This window comes from Neoarius graeffei, chromosome 1, assembly GCF_027579695.1.
Source record: "Neoarius graeffei isolate fNeoGra1 chromosome 1, fNeoGra1.pri, whole genome shotgun sequence".
In the NCBI taxonomy this organism is placed as follows: Eukaryota; Metazoa; Chordata; class Actinopteri; order Siluriformes; family Ariidae; genus Neoarius; species Neoarius graeffei.
In genome coordinates this window covers 45,299,950-45,326,218 of record NC_083569.1, presented here as the reverse complement: position 1 = coordinate 45,326,218, position 26,269 = coordinate 45,299,950, and the positions used below count along the sequence as shown (strand labels likewise).

Below are 26,269 nucleotides of genomic sequence, written 5' to 3'. Positions count from 1 at the left end.
TCCATTATCAAGAAGGAATGAAATAAGATTAATCGTCATGCAGGGACATGATTACATTTTTAACAAAAGCTTTTTAAACAAGTTTATATTTGTAAACCACAAGAAAAAAACCTGTAACATGACGAACTGTCCCAACTCTCCCCATCTGGACAATTTTGGGGGGAAAAAATTCTTAAATGTTTTTCCCCAGAATTTAAGTTTAATAAACAATACTACAGTGGTGCTTGAAAGTTTGTGAACCCTTTAGAATTTTCTATATTCTTGCATAAATATGACCTAAAACATCAGATTTTCACAAAAGTCCTAAAAGTAGATAAAGAGAACCCAGTTCAACAAATGAGACAAAAATATTATACTCGGTCATTTATTTATTGAGGAAAATGATCCAATATTACATATCTGTGAGTGGCAAAAGTATGTGAACCTCTAGGATTAGCAGTTAATTTGAAGGTGAAATTAGAGTCAGGTGTTTTCAATCAATGGGATGACAATCAGGTGTGAGTGGGCACCCTGTTTTATTTAAAGAACAGGGATCTATCAAAGTCTGATCTTCACAACACATGTTTGTGGAAGTGTATCATGGCACGAACAAAGGAGATTTCTGAGGACCTCAGAAAAAGCGTTGTTGATGCTCATCAGGCTGGAAAAGGTTACAAAACCATCTCTAAAGAGTTTGGACTCCACCAATCCACAGTCAGACAGATTGTGTACAAATGGAGGAAATTCAAGACTATTGTTACCCTCCCCAGGAGTGGTCAACCAACAAAGATCACTCCAAGAGCAAGGCGTGTAATAGTCAGCGAGGTCACAAAGGACCCCAGGGTAACTTCTAAGCAACTGAAGGCCTCTCTCACATTGGCTAATGTTCATGAGTCCACCATCAGGAGAACACTGAACAACAATGGTGTGCATGGCAGGGTTGCAAGGAGAAAGCCACTGCTCTCCAAAAAGAACATTGCTGCTCATCTGCAGTTTGCTAAAGATCACGTGGACAAGCCAGAAAGCTATTGGAAAAATGTTTTGTGGACGGATGAGACCAAAATAGAACTTTTTGGTTTAAATGAGAAGCATTGTTTAGAGAAAGGAAAACACTGCATTCCAGCATAAGAACCTTATCCCATCTGTGAAACATGGTGGTGGTAGAATCATGGTTTGGGCCTGTTTTGCTGCATCTGGGCCAGGACGGCTTGCCATCATTGACGGAACAATGAATTCTGAATTATACCAGCGAATTCTAAAGGAAAATGTCAGGACATCTGTCCATAAACTGAATCTCAAGAGAAGGTGGGTCATGCAGCAAGACAACGACCCTAACCACACAAGTCGTTCTACCAAAGAATGGGTAAAGAAGAATAAAGTGAATGTTTTGGAATGGCCAAGTCAAAGTCCTGACCTTAATCCAACCGGAATGTTGTGGAAGGACCTGAAGCGAGCAGTTCATGTGAGGAAACCTACCAACATCCCAGAGTTGAAGCTGTTCTGTACGGAGGAACGGGCTAAAATTCCTCCAAGCCGGTGTGCAGGACTGATCAACGGTTACCGTAAACGTTTAGTTGCAGTTATTGCTGCACAAGGGGGTCACACCAGATACTGAAAGCAAAGGTTCACATACTTTTGCCACTCACAGATATGTAATATTGGATCATTTTCCTCAATAAATAAATGACCAAGTATAATATTTTGTCTCATTTGTTTAACTGGGAAAATGAAATATTGAAAATTCTACTGAAATATTGAAAATTCTAACTGAAATATTGAAAATTCTAAAGGGTTTGCAAACTTTCAAGCACCACTATATATGCAGTATGGTAACTCTAGGCTACATACTTTAATTCCGAACAAATCCCGAATTCACCAGTGTACGTTACATCATAGAATGGAAGTGGAGGCGATGTAGAAAATACAAGTTTTGGTTACAGAAATATTGAACTGCACAAACCTTACTGCAGTGTCCAGCTTCATGGCTCCAAAAGAAGTCGGTTACTTGAAGGGTCAACTTCTGATGTAATCTCAAACCTGATTGGTTGGAATTAATTTATGGGAATACAAACTGTCCCAAGTCTCCCTGCTGTCCCCTTCCGTATGTGAAGAAATATCTGAAATACACACTGATCTTAACGAGAACTATCCGAAACTCTAATATTCCAGATTAGAGCAGAGCAAAGAGTATAAAAAGCAAATTTCTGTTCCTGCTCATCTCCTCACCGAGCTCCTCAGTCTTTTTAAAAATGGCGACCTGCGCCTCCTTTAGGATTTAATATGAACAGCAATGGTGGCTTTTCAGCGCCTCACCTTTGCTGCTGCATCCCATAACTCGTGCGTGTGCGCGTGTGTGTGTGTGTTTGCTGCAGATCCTAAATGGTTGTCCACTAACCTGGGCATTCTGACCTGTATCGAGTGTTCAGGGATCCACAGAGAGATGGGCGTCCATATTTCACGCATACAGTCCATGGAGCTGGATAAACTAGGCACATCGGAACTCTTGGTGAGGTTTTTGTGATCATTCTGTTATTATCTGAGCTGTAACGTGGTATTACATCTCCAGTCTGATGAGTTAAAGATGCACCAGCCGAATGATGGATCGTTTTAGAGTGAACCCGTATCTTAGAAAAGCGGAAATGCCATCTTTTTACAGTCACAGCCACGCGGCAGCAAAGTTCTTCCAAAATGATGCAAAAAGGCATGAATCTGTCATTGTAGAACTGAAAAGGTACAGTTAGAGATGGCACGATGCCACTTTTTCATTTCCAGCAAACAATACTAATGCTCATATGACATTTTATTTCAAGCCTACAAAGCTTTAGAAAGATCTTCTTTAAGTACTTCATATACATCAAAAAAAAAGGGGGGGGGATACTTACCCAAATACATGGTGTTCAGAAAAAAAAAAAACAGGTTTTTAATTTTTTTTTCTTTGCTTATATTTTGGAAGTCAGTTTTGTGGCTGTTTAACTTTTAACATTTTTATTTATTTTTCTCAAATACTAAGATTCTTTTTCTGAACTTCTTACAATTAAAACTAGACTGCCTTTCAGATTTTTCAAGTGTAGGTCATAAAAAGAATTTTCCCCGACACCCAGTTATTTTTGTTTAGTGGACCGAAAGCTACTGAATTCAAATCAGACTTCCAATTTTATTAGTTTATTTTTAAAAAAATAATAATAAACTAATGAATTTAAAGCCACGTGGCCCTAAATTCTCCGCTATTTTTTCCTGCTTCACCATGACCCAATACAAGATACTCTACGTCATGCATCACATGGTGGGCTTTCCCTGTTCGCACAAGGCATTGTGGGATACAAATTTGAAACAGGAGAGAAAAATGGAGGACGCGAATGAAACGTGAAAGACCGACTACAGTAACGGAAAGCGAGAAGAAAAGACGCAATGTTGCGAAGGAAAGGAAACACAGGACCAAACTAATAAATATTGGCGGTCAGCGAGCACCTCGGTGTGATCAACTGTTCGTTTAGTGACAGAATGATGGAACGGTCAGTGCACGGTCAAGGTAAACCTGCACATGCGCACACGGACTTTCCTCTGTCTGTTTGACTGTGCGAAGCGAGCAAGTTCATGCACGTTATTTGCTCGGGAATCCTCTTAAATTAAATAACTTCCTAGCTACAGAATGGCCTGATATGTTGAGATATTATAGAAATAAGCCTATATCACAACGACCAAATTTCAGAGGGAACTAAATTTCACCGATTTTATGAAATCGAAAGGCCGTCAAGCTTTAATATTCACTGTCATTCATGTCTGTTTACAAATTTGACCCAGTAAGTAATTTGCATGCAAGCTAATTTTCTTATTGCATGTTAAACTCAAACATAAGGTTCATTTTGAGATTCATGAATAGTCGCTGTGAGTGTTGTAGGACTCGTGACTGGTCTCAAGACCACTTTTTGAAGGGCTTGGTTTTGTCTTGGAATCGACCGCGCTTTTACTCAGTCTTATCTCAGTCTCGGACATAGAGGACTCGAGGTTTTATTTCACCACTGGTCAAGACCACAACTGCGGGGATATCACCAAATTGCCTGTGCAATGTCTAATTTATTTGTGAACATCATTACTGTGATTGGATGGAAAATTTCCTGCTTCAAATGCAACCAATAACGTGACTCATTGCTCATTTGAAATTTTTCTTCCTGTTAACAGCTATCACCCCTCCCTCACCCCACTTCTCACACGCTGGTCTGGTTCTGGTCTTGACTCGGTCTCACCTTGCCTTAGTCTTGGTTTTGGCTTGATCTCGACCCCCTCAAAGTCTTGGTCTTGACACACTTTGGTCTTGGTCATGACTTGGGCTCGATTGAAGTAGTCTTGACTACAACACTACTAGCCATTCATTCATTTTATAATCCTTTGTAATCTTTTTACAGCTGGCCAAGAATATAGGAAACAGTAGTTTTAATGAAATCCTGGAAGGGAATCTGTCGAGCTCCTCACCAAAGCCTCCGCCATCCAGTGACATGTGAGTACACCTGCTTTCTGCTTGTCCTTAGGATAACGTGACCTTTCATAATATTACTGGTAGCATGTTCCTATGTGGCCTTCTGCAGAGACATGATCCATGGATGCAAACGGCGTGCCTTTTGGCGGATGCCGCCTTTTTCATGGCTGTCTGGGGGACTTGTGTGAATCACGCAGATCCGATGAGTTTTTTTTGGGGGGGGGGCATTGGAGTGTCTGATTATAATTTCATCAAAGTAAATTCTGTATTAAAATTACTAAATAAGCAAATGCCGTTACAGTCCATGAAGCATAGGAAGTATAAGTATGAGAAGAAAACAGTAAATCAGAAAGCTGCACACGTAAAGCCAATTGGCTGCGTGCCATTATCTGCTGCTGGCTGCACTTCACTGCACGCGCAAGGATTTCCATCAGTCCAACGTAAGTTACGCAAGTTACGTAATTGGCTTTATGTGCGCAGCTTTCTGATTTACTGTTTTCTTCTCATACTTCCTATGTTTCATGAACTGTAACGGCATTTGCTTATTTAGTAATTTTAATACAGAATTTACTTTGATGAAATTATAATCAGACACTCCAACGCCCCCCCCCCCCCCCCCCCCCCCCCCAAAAAAAAAAAACTCATCGGATCTGCGCAATTCACACAAGTCCCCCAGACAGCCATGAAAAAGGCGGCATCCGCCAAAAGGCGCGCCGTTTGCATCCATGATGATCATACCATGCAAGAAGGTCAGAATTTTCCCCAGTAACAAGCCCTGGGTTACAAAATCTGTGAAATCCAGTTTACAGACTAAGAGATGTGCTTGCAAGTCTGGTTCTGTCGCTGCTTTGCACACAGCCATTAAGGAGCTGAAAATTAACATTTTAAAAGCAAAACAGGACTATAAAATTAAACTGGAAGACAAAATGGCTGCAAATAATCTTGGTTCTGCCTGGTCAAGTATGAAAGCCATAGCAGGCATACGGTAAGTAACCCAAAAAATAGAAGCACCGTCACTTTAGAGGGTTTTGACTCAGACTCTGATCTAGCAAATGCTCTTAATTGTTTTTATTCTCGATTTGATGTTTTTGATTTTAGCAAAGAGATGCAGGAAGTGAGTCATAAACTTGAAGACAACCAGCATTTTAAGATTGAACACACAGATATTCTGAAGGTTTTCTCTTCCATAAAGACGAATAAGAGCCAGGGACCTGATAACATCTGTGGTCGACTGCTCAAATGGTGTGCCAAACAACTGTGCCCAATATTTTATTATATTTTTAATAAATCCTTAGACTCAGCATGTCCCAAAATGTTAGAAGGAGGCTGTAGTTGTCCCTGTTCCCAAGATAAAATGGCCAAAAACCCTGAATGATTTTGGACCCATTGCATTGACATCCATTGTGATGAAAACCTTTGAAAAGTTGGTGAGGTCTGAAATCATAAAGAAGACAGGGAATGACCTGGATCCTCTGCAGTTTGCTTATAGACCCCTTCGAGGAGTTGAGGATGCCACGGTCACTTTAATGAACCTGCTTCTTAAACATCTTGAGGGAAAGGGAACACATGCAAGGCTTTTATTCATTGATTTTTCATCTGCTTTTAATACTATTCAACCCCACATTTTAACAGAGAGGCTTTTACAACCCCGATTCCAAAAAAGTTGGGACAAAGTACAAATTGTAAATAAAAACGGAATGCAATGATGTGGAAGTTTCAAAATTCCATATTTTATTCAAAATAGAACATAGATGACATATCAAATGTTTAAACTGAGAAAATGTATCATTTAAAGAGAAAAATTAGGTGATTTTAAATTTCATGACAACACCACATCTCAAAAAAGTTGGGACAAGGCCATGTTTACCACTGTGAGACATCCCCTTTTCTCTTTACAACAGTCTGTAAACATCTGGGGACTGAGGAGACAAGTTGCTCAAGTTTAGGGATAGGAATGTTAACCCATTCTTGTCTAATGTAGGATTCTAGTTGCTCAACTGTCTTAGGTCTTTTTTGTCGCATCTTCCGTTTTATGATGCGCCAAATGTTTTCTATGGGTGAAAGATCTGGACTGCAGGCTGGCCAGTTCAGTACCCGGATCCTTCTTCTACGCAGCCATGATGCTGTAATTGATGCAGTATGTGGTTTGGCATTGTCATGTTGGAAAATGCAAGGTCTTCCCTGAAAGAGACGTCGTCTGGATGGGAGCATATGTTGCTCTAGAACCTGGATATACCTTTCAGCATTGATGGTGTCTTTCCAGATGTGTAGGCTGCCCATGCCACACGCACTAATGCAACCCCATACCATCAGAGATGCAGGCTTCTGAACTGAGCGCTGATAACAACTTGGGTCGTCCTTCTCCTCTTTAGTCCGAACGACACGGCGTCCCTGATTTCCATAAAGAACTTCACGTTTTGATTCGTCTGACCACAGAACAGTTTTCCACTTTGCCACAGTCCATTTTAAATGAGCCTTGGCCCAGAGAAGACGTCTGCGCTTCTGGATCATGTTTAGATACGGCTTCTTCTTTGAACTATAGAGTTTTAGCTGGCAACGGCGGATGGCACGGTGAATTGTGTTCACAGATAATGTTCTCTGGAAATATTCCTGAGCCCATTTTGTGATTTCCAATACAGAAGCATGCCTGTATGTGATGCAGTGCTGTCTAAGGGCCCGAAGATCACGGGCACCCAGTATGGTTTTCCGGCCTTGACCCTTACGCACAGAGATTCTTCCAGATTCTCTGAATCTTTTGATGATATTCTGCACTGTAGATGATGATATGTTCAAACTCTTTGCAATTTTACACTGTCGAACTCCTTTCTGATATTGCTCCACTATTTGTCGGCGCAGAATTAGGGGGATTGGTGATCCTCTTCCCATCTTTACTTCTGAGAGCCGCTGCCACTCCAAGATGCTCTTTTTATACCCAGTCATGTTAATGACCTATTGCCAATTGACCTAATGAGTTGCAATTTGGTCCTCCAGCTGTTCCTTTTTTGTACCTTTAACTTTTTCAGCCTCTTTTTGCCCCTGTCCCAACTTTTTTGAGATGTGTTGCTGTCATGAAATTTCATATGAGCCAATATTTGGCATGAAATTTCAAAATGTCTCACTTTCAACATTTGATATGTTGTCTATGTTCTATTGTGAATACAATATCAGTTTTTGAGATTTGTAAATTATTGCGTTCCGTTTTTATTTACAATTTGTACTTTGTCCCAACTTTTTTGGAATCGGGGTTGTAGAACAATTTAATCCAAGTTTTAATCTTGTGGGCTGGATTTTAGATTTTTTAACAAACAGAACACAGAGAGCGAGAGTGAACGGCGCTCTATCTGATCAGGTCTGTTCCTCCACTAGCTCCCCACAAGGATGTGTTTGGTCACCTCTCCTGTTCATCCTTTACACAAACGTGTCGTAGCAGCAGGGAGGGCGGATTCATTTTAAAGTATGCAGATGACTCCGTCATTGTCAGTCTGCTGAAGGACAATGAAACCTGCCACGGTCCAGTCATTCAGGACTTTGTTCAGTGGTGTGATGAATCCTTTCTGCAGATGAACATATTAAAAACTAAAGACATATATTAATTGATTTTAGGAAACTCCGCCAGGCACAGGAACTCACTTTTTTATAAAGGGTCAGACAGTAGAATGTGTTGAAACTAGGGGTGGGACTAGATTAAAAAAAATAATCTAATTACTAAAAGGCTTTGTAATTAATTAATCTTAATTAATCTCAATTAATCGCACTACCGTATTTGCCCCAAAAGCAACATTTATTTTATGTAATTAAATAATATGTGAAGAGTTCAAATAATACACAGACATGATTTTTAGATTCAGGCCCACTTTACACGGGGACGGTCTGAAACAAAAACGCAAAAGTCCGTTTTCGTTCTCACTTTTTTCCGCGTCTACACGACCATTTTCAAGGAGGAAATCTGCGTCTATACGGTGACGCATAAATGTGTGGAATTCAATTGGATGTGCATGCCAGGCGGCTAGGTGGTGCTGTGAAAGACCTCCGCTATGTCTGCACGCATGCGCAACGTCTTCCGTCTTGTCTGATCTGCACATCTGCGCCGCGAAAACTTTGACTACTCTGGCTATGGTAAGTAAGAAAGTAAGTAAAAAAGTAAGAGCATACTATACCCGCCTCTGTTCATTAACGGTATAGATGTTCGAAGGACTCCTGGACGTTTATTAAAGCTGCCAGAGCAGCTTGAAGGTCCATTGGATCGATGTAATCAGACACACTCTTACTTTTTTACTTACTTTCTTACTTCCCGGGCTGGCATGTACAGTATATGACATATGTATGACGTAAACGCGTACCCGACGTGAGCAGATCCGAGCAGAGTTTCGCGTATTGGGTAGTTTAGACGGATATGCAACGGGGGCCGTTTTTAACTTATCCACTCTGGAAGGCGTTTTCAATTTTTTCCGTTTTTCAGCCTCGGAAACGCCGTCCCCGTGTAGACGAAAGGCACTTCCGATAAAATATTTAGTCGTTTTTACCCGACAGCGTCCTCGTGTAAACGGGCCCTCAAGCTCATTTAATGGCTGTAAACAATAAATTGCATTTCATTTTGCAATAGTAAACAAAGGTAAGGTCCCTGTCCAAAATTGAAGAGACTAAAGTTTCAGTGCCATTTTACGAACCATTTTAGTTGTTACCTTCTGGATCACACGCCGCAATCTGCAATACATCTCGTAGACCCTTATCTTCTACCACCGATAGCGGTCTGCAGTCCAGGGCAATCCACTTGGCCAGCGTGTTCGTTAAATTTTCCGACGTTGCCCTGCTCATTTTCTTCTGGAATCCAGCCATTTCTTCGAGTTTGCACTGCTGACCAGAACTGCTACCTCGAGCTGCAGCTGTTTCAGTAATCGCGGTGACATGCTTGGCATTTAAATGGTACCATAAAGTTGACGAGCTTCTGTGATGAGCAAACTCCTTTCTGCACAGTTTGCAATAAACTGTGGTTTTATCAACAGTTCCATCGGGTCGTTTTTTGAATATAAATTTACCGTCCAGCAGACCCGGCGCGCTTTCAAGCTCCATTGCTGTAACTGGAACTATGTGCGTCAGTATATTTGTTGCACCATAACACGGTGCACTAACAATGGTTCCGGGTTGTTTGGCATGCAAACTGCGATAAAATGCATTAATATTTTTAACGAATTAATTTGTTTGAAATTAATTAATCTTAATTAACGCGTTAATGTCCCACCCCTAGTTGAAACATATAAGTATCTTGGCACAGTCATTGATCGTAAACTGACTTTTGAGGCAAACTGTGAAGCTGTATATAAAAAGGGGAACCAGTGTCTGTTTTGCCTCAGGAAACGGTCATCGTTTCACATTGACAAAACACTGCTGACTCTGTTTTATCATGCTTTTATTGAATCTTTCTGCTTGGCGTCTTGGTTTGGTAATCTGTCGTCTCAAAATAAGAAGTACCTGAACCAAATAGTGAAGTGGTCCAGTAAGCTGACGGGAGAGATGCAGTTAAATCCAGAATCACTGTACTCCAGACAGGTACAGAGGAGATCTGGATCAATTTTAAAGGACACTTCTCACCCACTGCATTGTGAGTTCCAGCCTCTCCCATCAGGACGTAGAGATAAAGTACCACAATGTAAAACCAAGCGTTATAAAAACAGTTTTGCTTACTGCTGCCGTAAGCCTTTTTAATAAGTCTTAGCTTCATGTGGGGTTTTATGTTTTTATGTTGTGTTTTATGTGAGATGTTTTTTATCTTTTTTTTTTAAATTTTTTTTATAAATGTTATGTGTTTATTACACTGTGTTTTATGTTAGATGTTTTAAGTGTTGTTTGGCGTGTGTGGAAGAGAAAGCTGACTCACTTCACTGCAAAACAAGTTTACCTTCGGGTACAAATAAAGTAACTTGAACTTGACATGGAACAATTCACCCAGTCCATGGTTCGATTCAGTTTGATATTGGGTTCACGATTAAATTATTCCGCAATATTTTTGAAAAGTAAATCGAATGAAGAAAATTTTATGACCAAAATAGCATAATTAATTTTCCTGTTTATTATCAATATTATTAAATATTCCTTATTTTTTTTTAATTAAAAAAAAAACATTTTGTTTATTTTTCTTAATAACCAACAATGATTTATTTATCCACATTTGTAAAGGTTGGAGTAAAATATAATAGCCTTTTAATTCAAATATCCCTTTTATTAAAAATGAAAAAAGTTCAGAACAAATCGGCCTTTTCTTAATAAATTTTATGAACATTTCCACTACCTCCATTTGCTTCTCTTTTCTTTAGTTTTCAGCAGTCTGTAAAAAGAGAGCTAGGATTTCTTGTTAAATCTATTTGTACAATAAATCACACATCTCTTTCCCATTTTAAGTCTTTTTTTTTGTGTGCGCTTTAGAGCTGTGTTACTTCTACCTATGGTGAAGTAACATGTATTCCTGCTATTGTACGTTCTTGTTCCCTCAACTGTCTAAACAATTGATTTACAGCGAGAAAAAAAACTGAGATTATGCAGTCTGATGATAATTGTGATTCATTTTTTATCTCACTGATTTGAATAAACATAAATTTGTATCACATATTATCGTCGCGCAATGTATCGTTACATGTCTAATTACTAGTGATAATTGACAAGACACACCCCCTGCTTGGCTTGTTGCCTTACAGGACTGAGAGGAAGGAGTACATCAATGCCAAGTATGTAGAGCATCGGTTTGCGCGGCGCACAGCGAGCACGGCCACGGCAAGGCAAGGTGACCTGTATGAGGCAGTCAGGACTCGAGACTTGCTGGCGCTCGTGCAGCTCTACGCTGATGGAGTGGAGCTACTGGAGCCATTCCCTGAGGCAGGACAGGTACAGATGCGCCAGACTGCTACATAGGTTTTATAGCCTTATAACCTGGAACTGGACTTATTTGGGATTATATACATATCACATAATATTAAAGTGGTGGATAAAATCAATGCAGGTAGCAACGTTATTAAAAATTTAATTTTAAAAAAATCTTTAAAAAAGTACTGAGTGCATAAGCATTCACCCCGTTGCTCGGAAACTTGTAAATTAGCTCTAAATCACAACATTTAACCAGATGTACTGTATAAGCCTAATTTTTGTCTTTAACCAAGATAATCAATATAAAGGGAAATTGATATTCCAAAATTGGAAAGGTCCAAAGGGGCATACTGACGCAAAACACACTATATGTTAAGAGTTTAAGTTTTTATCGCATGTTTAAAAACAGTCTTAAAAGTTCCACTCACTATGTTTACAGTCAAGCCAGAAAGTCTGCACACCCCTTTCACCTTCCCCACATTTTATTACATTACAAACTTATTCCACAATAGATTGAGTTCATTTTTTTTAGTGAAAACAGGTTTTTAGAAAATATGCAATTTTATTTTACTGACCAAAAAAAAAAAAGTTATTTAGGAGTTACATATCTGTACACACCCTTAGCCTAATACTTGGTTGATGCACCTTTGGCAGCAATTACAGCTTCAAGGCATCTTGGGAAAGAAGCTACGAGCTTGGCACACTTGTTTCTGGACATTTTTGCCCATTCATCTTGGCATATCCTTGCAAGCTCCGTCAGGTTGGATGGGGAGCATCGGTACACGGGCATTTTCAGCTCCTTCCACAGATGTTCAACTGGATTCAGGTCTGGGCTCTGGCTGGGCCACTCAAGGACATTCACAGACTTTCTCCAAAGCCACTCCTTTGTTCTCTTGGCTGTGTGCTTCAGGTCGTTGTCATGTTGGAAGGTAAACCTTCGCCCCAGTCTGAGGTCCAGAGCGCTCTGGAGCAGGTTTTCTTCAAGGATCTTGGTGTACTTAGCTGCATTCATCTTTCCTTCTATCAGGACTAGTTGCCCAGTTCCCGCTGCTGAAAAACATCCCCATGTCATGATGCTGCCACCGCCATGCTTCACTGTAGGGATGGCATTAGCCAGGTGATGAACGGTGCCTGGTTTCCTCCAAACATGACGCTTGGTATTCAGGCCAAAAAGTTCAATTTTGGTTTCATCAAACCAGAGAGTCTTGTTTCTCATGGTTTGAGAGTCCTCTAGGTGCCTTTTGGCAAACTCCAAGTGGGCTGTCATGTGCTTTTTACTAAGGAGTGGCTTCCGTCTGGCCACTCTACCATAAAGGCCTGATTTGTGGAGTGCTGCTTGGATAGTTGATCTTCTGAAAGGTTCTCCCATCTCCACAAGGATACGCTGGAGCTCTGTCAGAGTGACCCTCGGGTTCCTGCTCACCTCCTTGGCCAAGTCTCGTCTTCCCTGATCACTTAGTTTGGCCGGGCGGCCAGGGCTAGGAAGATTCTTGGTGGTTCCAAACTTGTTCCATTTATGAATGATGGTGGCCGCCGTGCTCTTTGGGGCCTGTAAAGCTGCAGCAATTGTTCTGTACCCTTCTCCAGATCTCTGCCTTGACACAATCCTGTTTCTGAGGTCTGCAGATAATTCCTTTGACCCCATGACTTGGAGTTTGCTCTGACATGCACTGTCAACTGTGGGACCTTATATAGGCAGGTGTTGGCAATCCCCAGCCATGTCCAATCAATTGAATTTACCACAGGTGGACTCCAGTTAAGTTGTAGAAACATCTCAAGCAGTATCAGTAGAAACAAAATGTACCTCGGCTCACTTTTGGGTGTCATATCAAAGGGTGTGCACACCCATATGATATTTTACATTTTGATTTTTAATAAATTAGCACAAATGTCTAAAAAACCTGCTTTCACTTTGTCATTCTGGGCTATTTTGTGTAGAGTTTTGTGACAAAAAATGAGTTCAATCTATTGTAGAATAAGTCTGTAATGTAATAAAACATGAAGTGTGCAGACTTTCCGGCTTGACTGTACATGCACAAAATATTCCGGTTTTTGCCCTTATTTGGAAAAATAATAAGTTGTATAGCGCCTTTCTCACACCTAAGGTGGCTTTACACTTACCAAAAAAAAAAAAAAACACCAAAATGAGGTCAGGATGTAACTCCAGTGGCGTAGCTGGCCACAGTCCCACCAAAAGCACATGAAGTTATGTCCCACACCGCCTGCACAGCCGCCACGACGCCACCGGGCAATAGCGCTCTGAACGCTGTGCCATGGATCCAGAAAGCGGGCACAGAAACACTGCTGCACAGAGCGCTGCGCAACTCCGACATTAAAGAGAACAACAAGCTCACTGCAGTCATTTCATTTCCTTTATTCGTTCATCATCAACAGACCCTATGGGTCCAATTACAGCGATGATGACAATGAAAACACAAAACCATAAAACCAAACACTAAAAAGTAACAGATGTAAAACAAATTATGAGATCAAGCAATTATACATTACTTAAAATGTGAAAATGTACCAAATAAAATTAAACCATGTATATAGTAGTTTCAGGTAAGTCTATATAGTAAAAATACTTGTCCATATCAGACTAAAAAAAAAACTTGGATTAAAATAAAATTCTTTTACATTTCATCTTAAACAGTCCATAGTGAGCAGAACACACATCACCCATGGCAGACTAAAGCCTGAGGAAACCGACGCCCAAAACTGGGTCTGGAGCTACGCCACAACCGGCAGACAAATCATTCAAACAAAGAATAAATATCAAACCATACGAACACAGAAATAAAGGGGGACGGGAAGAAAAAGCTCTGGTGACGAGCGGCAGCCAAAACACAACCAGAAACAGAAGACAGTATTCCTACTAAGCTGTTTACATGACTAATGAAAATGCATATTCAACTGATATTCCTATTTACATGCAGCCATGTGTACTCACAGCCCTGCAAACAGTTGTCTCATTGGTTTGTGAACGACGCACAAAGCTGACCGTAAACAGGCAAGAGGCCATGTGTCGCAAATTTCCATAAAATTCTGCATATACAGAGTGCACTGTACAGTGGTGCTTGAAAGTTTGTGAACCCTTTAGAATTTTCTATATTTCTGCTATGACCTAAAACATCATCAGATTTTCACACAAGTCCTAAAAGTAGATAAAGTGAACCCAGTTAAAGGAACAGTCCACCATACTTCCATAATGAAATATGCTCTTATCTGAATTGAGACGAGCTGCTCCGTACCTATCCGAGCTTTGTGCGACCTCCCAGTCAGTCAGACGCAGTCAGACGCGCTGTCACTCCTGTTAGCAATGTAGCTAGGCTCAGTATGGCCAACGGTATTTTTTGGGGCTGTAGTTAGATGCGACCAAACTCTTCCGCGTTTTTCCTGTTTACATAGGTTTATATGAGCAGTGATATGAAACAAGTTCAGTTACACAAATTGAAACGTGGCGATTTTCTATGCTATGGAAAGTCCGCACTATAATGACAGGCGTACTAACACCTTCTGCGCGCTTCGGCAGCGCATTGATATCTGAGCTCCGTATCAATGCGCTGCCGAAGCGCGCAGAAGGTGTTAGTACGCCTGTCATTATAGTGCAGACTTTCCATAGCATAGAAAATCGCCACGTTTCAATTTGTGTAACTGAACTTGTTTCATATCACTGCTCATATAAACCTATGTAAACAGGAAAAACGCGGAAGAGTTTGGTCGCATCTAACTACAGCCCCAAAAAATACCGTTGGCCATACTGAGCCTAGCTACATTGCTAACAGGAGTGACAGCGTGTCTGACTGTGTCTGACTGACTGGGAGGTCGCGCAAAGCTCGGATAGGTACGGAGCAGCTCGTCTCAATTCAGATAAGAGCATATTTCATTATGGAAATACGGTGGACTGTTCCTTTAAACAAACGAGACAAAAATATTCTACTCGGTCATTTATTTATTGAGGAAAATGATCCAATATTACATATATCTGTGAGTGGCAAAAGTATGTGAACCTCTAGGATTAGCAGTTAATTTGAAGGTGAAATTAGAGTCAGGTGTTTTCAATCAATGGGATGACAATCAGGTGTGAGTGGGCACCCTGTTTTATGTAAAGAACAGGGATCTATCAAAGTCTGATCTTCACAACACGTGTTTGTGGAAGTGTATCATGACACGAACAAAGGAGATTTCTGAGGAGCTCAGAAAAAGCGTTGTTGATGCTCATCAGACTGGCAAAGGTTACAAAACCATCTCTAAAGAGTTTGGACTCCACCAATCCACAGTCAGACAGATTGTGTACAAATGGAGGAAATTCAAGACCATCGTTACCCTCCCCAGGAGTGGTCGACCAAAAAGATCACTCCAAGAGCAAGTCGTGGAATAGTCGGCAAGGTCACAAAGGACCCCAGGGTAACTTCTAAGCAACTGAAGGCCTCTCTCACATTGGCTAATGTTCCTGTTCATGAGTCCACCATCAGGAGAACACTGAACAACAATGGTGTGCATGGCAGGGTTGCAAGGAGAAAGTCACTGCTCTCCAAAAAGAACATTGCTGCTCGTCTGCAGTTTGCTAAAGATCATGTGGACAAGCCAGAAGGCTATTGGAAAAATGTTTTGTGGATGGATGAGACCAAAATAGAACTTTTTCGTTTAAATGAGAAGCGTTATGTTTGGAGAAAGGAAAACACTGCATTCCAACATAAGAACCTTATCCCATCTGTGAAACATGGTGGCGGTAGTATCATGGTTTGGACCTGTTTTGCTGCATCTGGGCCAGGACGGCTTGCCGTCATTGATGGAACAATGAATTCTGAATTATACCAGCGAATTCTAAAGGAAACTGTCAGGACATCTGTCCATGAACTGAATCTCAAGAGAAGGTGGGTCATGCAGCAAGACAATGACCCTAAGCACACAAGTCGTTCTACCAAAGAATGGTTAAAGAAGAATAAAGTTAATGTTTTGGAATGGCCAAGTCAAAGTCCTGACCTTAATCCAATGGAAATGTTGTGGAAGGACGTGAAGCGAGCAGTTCATGTGAGGAAACCCACCAACATCCCAGAGTTGAAGCTGTTCTGTATGGAGGAATGGGTTAAAATTCCTCCAAGCCAGTGTGCAGGACTGATCAACAGTTACTGGAAATGTTTAGTTTCAGTTATTGCTGCACAAGGGGGTCACACCAGATACTGAAAGCAAAAGGTCACATACTTTTACACTGTATACATGTCCAAAAATGCTCCTAAAACCTGAATAATATCAGCATATCCAACATGTCTTAATCAGAAAATGGTAATTTTGGAACATGTTGTTTACATGACCCCCATCAGATTCTGAATATTGTCCGATGTGGAATATTGGTGTGTATGTAAACATACTGAGTGACTTACCAGCACCAGGAGAAATCACCCAAATGAAACTGTGGTAATGTCTGTATTAAATGTTGTATACAAAAAAAATTTGTGTCTACAAGGCCATTAAACAACACTGTTATGCACTTGAGGGCGCTAATAACTCACAGAACTTTTTTTTTTTGTACAGGAAATTGTGCTGTAATGAATGCTGGTGATGATATTTAATCATATAATATTGTGAAACATTAGTTGCCTTCGAGCCAGCAAACAATCTGCTCTGTATTTGCTGAAATTACATAAAAGCATATTAAGCTATAAGCTTCTATTACTGTTACTCTGCTATTTATCGGAGTTTGAGAAATTGACGCATCATATCACTAAAGCCCCGTTTAACTTGATCAGATTAATTTTATCGATATTCATTGGAGTTTTTAGTGCCTGTCAAATAATGGTCTTTGCAAAAGTTATATCATGGTTCAGTCCTTTTTTTAGGGCTTAAAATTTCATTATATATTTAGAAAAGAGTTCTAGTGTGCTCTTGTTGGCTCGCAATAGCTTGCTTGATTCTCAGCTTGGATTAAAGTCAAACAAAAGCCAAAAAATAAACGCCGTTTGCTGATCACGGCAAGTGCCCTGATACAAACACCCCCGCCCCCCCAAAAAAAAAATTAATTAAAAAATCAAACTTTATAACAGCTATTTATCCATTTTAAAAGTTGCGATATTGCTAAAAATAAGGCTTCCTTGTGCACGGCCATTTGCACTGAAACCGGATAGCTGCTTGTGACGTAGCTCAAACACAAGTATTCCGTTTATCTGAGTAACACTGAGCCATTGGCTCAAATTCTCTGTCAGGTTTTGCAGGCTGTTGCAAAATAATAGCTGGGACTTCCGCAGGAACCAGTGCCTTTGTATATCACTGGGTTTTATTAAGTAATCGGCATATTTTGCTGTGCTGATCTTCTGTGAAGCATTCCGCCCTGAAGTGGTCTTCGCAAACAACCTTGTGCTGATGATATGTAGCCATTTTGCTGCTTGCTTCTTCAAAGTAATATCCCCAGGATTAAATTAAAGCCCTAACGTTTGGGTGGCTGCAAGGCAAAGGCATGCAGGGGGAGAGTATGAGAGCGGGATTTCCCCCCCTGTTGTTGGAGGGGTCCGGGGGCCTCTCCTGGAAAATTTTGAAAAAAGGAAGCCCATTTGGTTGCATTTGGTGACTTTTCGGAGCATTTTATGATAGAACTGACACCGTCACTTTTTACTCTTAACATAGTTGAAAAGGTCGCTACAAGAAGTGGAGGTCTGTGATACTGTGGTTTGCAGCACGGGGTTCATATGAGCAATAAATAAAGTCATTGTCTGACAACAACGTATTCTGTAATAATGCTGTTTTATTACCTGAACCACTGCCAGAACACCACTAACCAAAAGTTTAAATGAGTTCTGTTGCGGCCGGCACGGTGGTGTAGTGGTTAGCGCTGTCGCCTCACAGCAAGAAGGTCCTGGGTTCGAGCCCCGGGGCCGGCGAGGGCCTTTCTGTGCGGAGTTTGCATGTTCTCCCCGTGTCCGCGTGGGTTTCCTCCGGGTGCTCCGGTTTCCCCCACAGTCCAAAGACATGCAGGTTAGGTTAACTGGTGACTCTAAATTGAGCGTAGGTGTGAATGTGAGTGTGAGTGTGAATGGTTGTCTGTGTCTATGTGTCAGCCCTGTGATGACCTGGCGACTTGTCCAGGGTGTATCCCGCCTTTCGCCCATAGTCAGCTGGGATAGGTTCCAGCTTGCCTGCGACCCTGTAGAACAGGATAAAGCGGCTTGAGATGATGAGATGAGTTCTGTTGCAGTTAGAAAATAATAATACCCCCTGCAGACTGCATTTTTTGCACAAATGCCACAGTCTTGAGTAGCACCTTTATACTTGGGTCGACTTAGTAGTTCACAGGGGCAGATCCAGGAAAATAGGAAGGGGGCGTCAGGGCGTCAACCCAGTAAGGCTGGGGTCATGGCCTCCGGAACCTCTGCATTTTTTTTTTTTAAATGCCCGGAGATGCATTTTGACCTGTCAGAGACATGTTGTAAATGAAATCTGTTCAAGAAAATGACCATATCAAAAATGGTTTTCCAAACTATTTTATTAATCACTGAAAAATGATATTGTCAGAGTTGCACGTATATGCATAGTACGTAATTGCAACTGACATATGGTCATATTTATGGAAGTTGCATTGCCATAATGCATTAGCACATGACACACTACAATGTAGTACACTGACCACAAAACACCTTATATCAATAAATTATTACTATTTCAGCAACTGCAATCTGAGCTCCTGCTCAGGACATTCAGTGTACATAAGACAGTGAAATATTGTATACCCAGGGAAACTGAGGGAATATAAGTGGCCACTTAAGACCGAGCTTAGTACCGAGATAACTATAAACAAAGACTGCAAGAGTTGCATGTCTATCATACAAAGTCAGTGACTGCAATCTGAACTCCTGAGTCTAACAGACTGAGATAACGATACAATGATTGTGAGTTGCATGCGAACAAGTCCTATAATAAGTCTTATTTACCAAGATTCAGGGGGTTTCAAGCAGTTTTCTTCAGAGCCATTGCAAAAATCAACATCTCTCACAGACCTATCCAGCCACTGTCGTAATAATCAAAGTGAGGCTCAGCCCCAAAACGGCACGTGTACCATGTACATACACAGGGTATAGTAAGTACAGGGATATCCTATTAATGAATATGAGCAGTAACCGGACAGCCGACATGTGTGTGTGTGTGTGTGTGTGTACGCAGTAAGCCTGCTGCGGCATCTTATCATTTTGGCTTGTGAACATGCACGTTACCGATACCATAAACATAAAAGGATGTCGCACAGCCTTTACATGTAGTCTACAGTGCAGTCCGGGAATACAGTGTGTTATGTCGATGCACGATGTTCCGACGCCCTGTTAAAATCCAACAGGACTCGCCGAGCTTGCTTTTCACTACATTCGGGTCACGAGGGAAAAAACCTAAGCTAGGACCTACTATTAAATATAAATTTATACCATAAACTCTTTAGTTCAATCCCACATAATGACTGATTTATTTTTTAAACCTTATTAATTAAATAAAAAATGGCGGGCATATCTCGGTATCTGCAATACTAAAACTTTTTTTTTTTTTGGGACGCCAGGTGCGCCCCCTCTTAAATCCGTGCCAGCTTCAAACACCTTTCAGCACCTTAACAATCTACTGTTTCAACAACCGTCTTCGGTTTCACTTCTTTCCTCTTCTCGTTCTGGCTCCTCTGTCCTACTCTCATTTATCAGTCGAAAATACGAATCTATGCAGCACTGAGCGCCATTCGCACCACTTTTCGGCGTGATTTAAATGTGGAGATGTATACCCACCACACGCAAACCATAAACCACAATCTCACCCGTGCACTGAAGCGTCATGGTACCAGTGCAGCAGCAAAGTCATTGAGGGCGTTTGTTGTGATTGGGGATTTCCGGTCTGCCTGAGCACATCATGGCAGCAAACCGGTCCAAAATACTGATTTTCCTTCAAAATACATTCCAAACATTGCAAGGTAGGAATCTGCCGTGATTTTTCAGCGAGTGTCGGAGCAAAAAAAAAAAAAAAATAGCGTGTCAACTCTGACACGCAAAAGCACTCTGGGGAGAACAATGATATCCTTTACAGAATTGGGGATGACAAAAAAAATTCCCTTTGCGATGTTCGGGCTTATTTTAACATCCAAACGCTTGACACTCGGGCATCTCTAGGGATGTTTACAACAATTTATAAGCAGTGTATCCACTAGAGCTCAGTCTCGGTAAATCATGTAGGGTGTACGTGACATCACAATCTCACGCGATATGTACTCTGAGCGTGGTGATTGAATCTCAGAGAAAGTACAATGGCAGTGTGCAGAGAAGTTTTATTTTAAAAGAAAAATGATCTGTACATGGTATACAGTGCCTTGAAAAAGTATTCATACCCCTTGAACTTTTTCACATTTTTCCACCTTACAACCACGAACGTAAAAGTGTTTTATTGAGATTTTATGTGATAGACCAACACAGAGTAGCACATAATTGTGAAGTGAAACGAAAATGATAAATGGTCTTCAAAATTTTAAACAAATAAAAATCTGAAAAATGTGATGTGCATTAGTATTCAGCCCCCCTGCATCAATACTTTGTAGAGCCACCTTTTGCTGCAATTACAGCTGCAAGTCTTTTGTGGTATGTCTCTACCAGCTTTGCACATCTAGACACTGAAATTTTTGCCCATTCTTCTTTGCAAAATAGCTCAAGCTCAGCCAGATCGGATGGAGAGCGTCTGTGAACAGCAATTTTCAAGTCTTGCCACAGATGCTCAATGGGATTTAGGTCTGGACTTTGACTGGGCCATTCTAACACATGAATATTCTTTGATCTAAACCATTCCATTGTAGCTCTGGCTGGATGTTTAGGGTCATTGTCTTGCTGGAAGGTGAATCTCCTTCCCAGTCTCAAGTCTTTTGCAGCCTCCAACAGGTTTTCTTCCAGGATTGCCCTGTATTTAGCTCCATCCATCTTCCCATCAACTCTGACCAGCTTCCCTGTCCCTGCTGAAGAAAAGCATCCCCATAGCATGATGCTGCCACCACCATGTTTCACAGTGGGGATGGTGTGTGCAGGGTGATGAGCAGTGTTAGTTTTCCGCCACACAAAGCGCTTTGCATTTAGGCCAAAAAGTTCAGCTTTGGTCTCATCTGACCAAAGCACCTTCTTCCACATGTTTGCTGTGTCCCCTACATGGCTTCTTATGCCTGTCTTTCAACCAGGGCTTTGAACCGGTTCAAGGAACGAAAACGAAAACTGGGAACTTTTTCTATTTCACATGGAACAGAAACGAAACCAGAAACTTTATTATTTTTTATGTTCCGGAACAGAAACGCTTATTAAAAATAATGGTAACCAGTTAATACCGGTTTTTATTTCGTTCCTCAAAGTTTACGTAGCCTAAAAATAAGTCATTCTTCTCCTGCGCAAGTTTCTATGACCCGCTGGGGTTCACTTCCTGTGTGACGTTCGCTGACTGAATGGAGAGAGCGGGAAGGTGGACTACTATCATGTCTCCACGTGATAAAGTAAGTAAGTGCATTACTGAGTGTCTCTGTGCAAAGGAGAGCCTGAACGTTGCAACCTCCCTATTGGCTGTTTGTAAAAATGTATCAGTTGTTGCCCTTCCCACGGGAATCATCGCGGGCTCGAGAGACGAGACCTGACGAGTTAGTTCGTTGGTAGCAGAACAAAATGTCTGGACACAAATCGGGTTTTCAGAAAAGGAAAGAAAATAAACAGAGGGTTGAAAATACAAAAAAGGTGGCAGAAAATGCAAAACGAGTTTTAAGGTAGGACAAATGGTTACTTTTCTGAGGCAGCCCGCCGTGGCTGCCTGCAGGCTTATTTATTATAGCCCATTTAGTTAAAATAGTTGATATAAAATGTTTATAGTTATGTGATGGTTGTCCTGATTTAGACTGGGTTTTTTTTTGGGGGGGGGGGTTGCGCGATGTTGCACCCGGGTCCAGATTAGGGCAGAACCGGCCCTGGCTACATTTCAGGTGTAGTTTGTTTTATGAATGTATGTACTTGCATAGATGTGTACTTGGTCTTCCAGTATGGCGCCTAACAAAATCTCGCGGCGCGGTGACGTCATGCGGTAGCCCTCTATAGGGCCTGACTAGCCTTTGGTAACACACTAAACGAATTATCTTTCATTTTTGGCACTTTTTCTGTTTGTGTAGCTGGGAAGACATACTGAGAATCCAAATCACCAACATTTGAAATAATAATTGTTTTGAATTATTTCTTGTCTTATTTAATGAAGGTTGTAATAGAATTAGCCTACATTTGGCTTAAGCTGGATGAGACAGAGACATAATTTTATAGCCATTTGTTAAACAGCTGGCAGGGAACGTAATTAACCGTTCTGGGAACGAAATTTTTTTGTTCTAACCGGTTCGGGAACGTCTATTTAATGGTGGAACCCAAAACCGGAAACGTTAAAATTCCGTTTCTGTTCGGAACGAACCAATAGGAAAAAAATTCTGGTTCAAAGCCCTGCTTTCAACAATGACTTTCTTCTTGCCACTCTTCCAAAAAGGCCAGATTTGTGGAGTGTACGACTGATACTTGTCCTGTGCACAGATTCTCCCACCTGAGCTGTGGATTTCTGCAGCTCCTCCAGAGTGATCATGGGCCTCTTGGCTGCTTCTCTGACCAGTGCTCTCCTTGCTCACTCTGTCAGTTTAGGTGGACGGCCATGTCTTGGTAGGTTTGCAGTTGTGCCATACTTTTTCCATTTTTGAATGATGGATTGAACAATGCTTCTTGAGATGTTCAGAGCTTGGGATATTTTTTTTATAACCTAACCCTGCTTTAAACTTCTCCAGAACTTTATCCCTGACCTGTCTGGTGAGTTCTTTGGTCTTCATGATGCTGTTTGTTCTTCAGTGTTCTCTAACAAACCACTGAGGCCTTCACAGAACAAGTGTATATATGCTGAGAGTAAATTACACACAGTAGGACTCTATTAACTAATTAGATGACTTCTGAAGGCAACTGACTGCACTGGATTGTATTTAGAGGTATCAGAGTACAGGGGGCTGAATACTAATGCACACCACATTTTTCAGATTTTTATTTGTTTAAAAATTTTGAAGACCATTTATCATTTTCGTTTCACTTCACAATTATGTGCTACTCTGTGTTGGTCTATCACATAAAATCTCAATAAAACACTTCTGTAAGGTGGAAAAATGTGAAAAAGTTCAAGGGGTATGAATACTTTTTCAAGGCACTGTACAGGTACAAATGAATAATCAAACGCGTTTTGTATGGATATTATCTCAATATGATGGAGGTTTTTTTGGGGGGGGGTTTTGTCCTCGTCAAAGAGTGAGTAGACAACTAGATAGCTACGCAGTTCTATGTAGGACACTGTATGTGCTGCTTGTCGGCTAGCTCCATGTACATACTCCTGTTTTATGCCTAGTGTGCTTCAAAATCAAACTAAAAGATGCGAAAGAAAACGTGCAGCATAATATATAATGCAGTTCAGTGACCGTAGAGAATGTCGTCTTTGCAGTCACACAAGATTCGCTTCCTTTCCTCGTAGGGAATTTTGTGCTGCATCAGGTGCCAGGTTGACAATTAGGCCCATAGACCAAATGTGGTCGCTCTGGTGATCTTTGATCAGCTCCACACTAGAAACCCCTTTCCCTGAACGTGCGTAGCTGCTATGAGCTCAATCCATCATCCTTATTTGATTTGTGAGAAGAAAATGATATTTGAAACCCTCTCCCCTTCCCAAAGAAGCACGACTTCTTCCCTGACAACCGAACTGATCTGATTTTGTTGTATTAGAACCTGAAACTGTCGTCTTTTTTTTACTTTTCACGTGAAACGTTTGATGGTCTGCGCCCCTTCCTCCAAAGACTAAATGTCAGACCACATATATATAGCTGAGGTAATAGATCGAATTTCACTACCTGTAACTTAAAGAGGATCCGAGAGCACCTCGGTCACCCGCAACCTGCTTTCCAGCCGGTTTGAACTAAATCATACGAGTAGGCTAATTACTCATTAACACCAAATGGTGTATAGTAGCTTATAAAACCAACGTAGCGTTATATTTGCTTTGACGTTGTTAGTTTGGCAGAAGCTTTTATCTAAAATATGGAGTTTGTTTTCTGGTACAAAATAAGCATTCGAATCTACACATGCACGTTTTAAATGCTAATGAGAGCTAAATTCATTATTTATTTATTTTTTTTAATGCCCTAAACTGTGGGTTGAACTGCTATGGTGTAGTGGTGGTTCAACAGTTAAGGCTCTGGGTTTACCGATCAGAAGGTCATAGGTTCAAGCTGCCACTTTTGGGCCCTTGAGCAAGACCCTTAACCTTGTCTGCTCCAGGAGCACTGTGTCATGTACCACGTCATCGTACGTCGCTTGGGAAAATAGTCATTATTTTTGACTTAATATCCTGCTATTAATTATTAATACAGCATCCTACAATCAATTGTTTTTTTCCTACAAGTTCAATGTTTCTGTATATTTGTGCTTTTTTTTTTTCCTGAACAAATTTTCCCTTTCGATTTTGAATTTTGGCACATTTTCACGCTTTAACCCCTTGCCACAATTAAGCACAAGACTTCGCTTACATGCTGGCGTTTTGAAGTGTTACATGATGAGTGTTAACGATTTGCTATAAATAATGCACGAGCACATGGAAGTTGATAATTGTACTAGAGTCGTGGTTTGGGGACTTTTTCAAAAAATACCAAATCAAATTACAATACGTTTGATAGGATCCTGGCGAGACGGCTTTGCACTTCGCTGTACGGACTTCAGACCAGACCTCGCTGCCCTTGGTCGATTTCCTCGTTCAGAACAGGTACCGTGTGTACTTCCATTTAACGTCTCATGTAGTTAAACGATGCAAACTGAAAATGGTAAAACGCAATGCAGATGAATGTCTCTTGATGTCGGTTTGTATTTGTGTGTACAGTGGCTCTCTGGACAGGCAGACGGAGAGCGGGAACACTGCGCTCCATTACTGCTGTACCTATGAGAAGCCAGAGTGCGTCAAACTCTTACTCAGGGGCAAGCCACTGATCGATATAGGTCAGTGAGAATACTGCATTTTTAACGACGCATGCCTTTGGTTAGTGTGTTATGGTGAAACACTTGCTCTAATGTATTCCTTAAACGGCTTTGTGATTTCAGTCAATCAGAACGGGGAGACAGCCTTGGACATCGCAAGGAGGTTAAAAAACACACAGTGTGAGGAACCTGTAAGTGTCCAAAGCGAATACATGGGTCATTCCATGTCAATTCACACAAATGCCCAAAACCTCCCCAGTGACACCTCTTCAATTTGCCTTATTTTTATTTTCTTAGTGCCTTATGATGTCAAATGAAAGAATCCAAAATTTTAGCTTCCTAGCTCGAACGTTTGAGTTATGGCCCTTCAAAGTTTGGGTGCCACGCCCACTTTTGGGGTCCGGGAATTGCGCACTTAATTTGCAAGCATTTTTGGAGGCCCATATTTTTTGTTCTAAGGGGGATATAGACCTGTAAATTGCTATATCTATGTATTCTGGCCCTGTCTATCAGATTCTGCACCTAAAAATAGCACAGGTTTACTAACTTTAGAGATATTAACCCCTTAAAAGTGGATTTTTTTAATGACACAATAATTTTTTTTGACATTTTGGGGGTCCATATCTTGGAAAGTTTTTATGTTGATGGGGTTTCAACTGATTTATCATCATATTTGGGAACTCTACTGTGTACTTAGAGAGTTTCAGGGCATTCAGAGCTTTGGTGGGGCTACAGGAGGGCCCCAATATTTCAGAAAATATGCAAAAACAGTACCATATACAAATGCTTAGTTTATATTGAAGGAGTTGGATAATCAAAGTTTTTATTGGCTTAAAAGTTTGATAAAAGGTGTCTGTTGATAGGGTTAAAGGCTCATTCCAGCCATCATGTGCCCACATGGCCAACTAATGGCCTGAAGTAGGACGTACCAAATGGTAATTTTGTCCCGAAGCCATAT

General features: G+C 41.0%; 1 protein-coding gene across 1 annotated transcript in view; it reads left to right on the top strand.

Moving 5' to 3' along the window:
- asap1a (ArfGAP with SH3 domain, ankyrin repeat and PH domain 1a) overlaps positions 1-26,269 on the top strand; it is a 220,738-nt gene that overhangs the window by 176,526 nt on the left and 17,943 nt on the right. The window contains exons 17-22 of the mRNA XM_060932545.1: positions 2,352-2,485; positions 4,383-4,474; positions 11,143-11,329; positions 25,017-25,102; positions 25,217-25,332; positions 25,435-25,502. Coding sequence (XP_060788528.1) covers positions 2,352-2,485; positions 4,383-4,474; positions 11,143-11,329; positions 25,017-25,102; positions 25,217-25,332; positions 25,435-25,502 — 683 coding nt within the window. The remainder of the gene's footprint in view (positions 1-2,351; positions 2,486-4,382; positions 4,475-11,142; positions 11,330-25,016; positions 25,103-25,216; positions 25,333-25,434; positions 25,503-26,269) is intronic.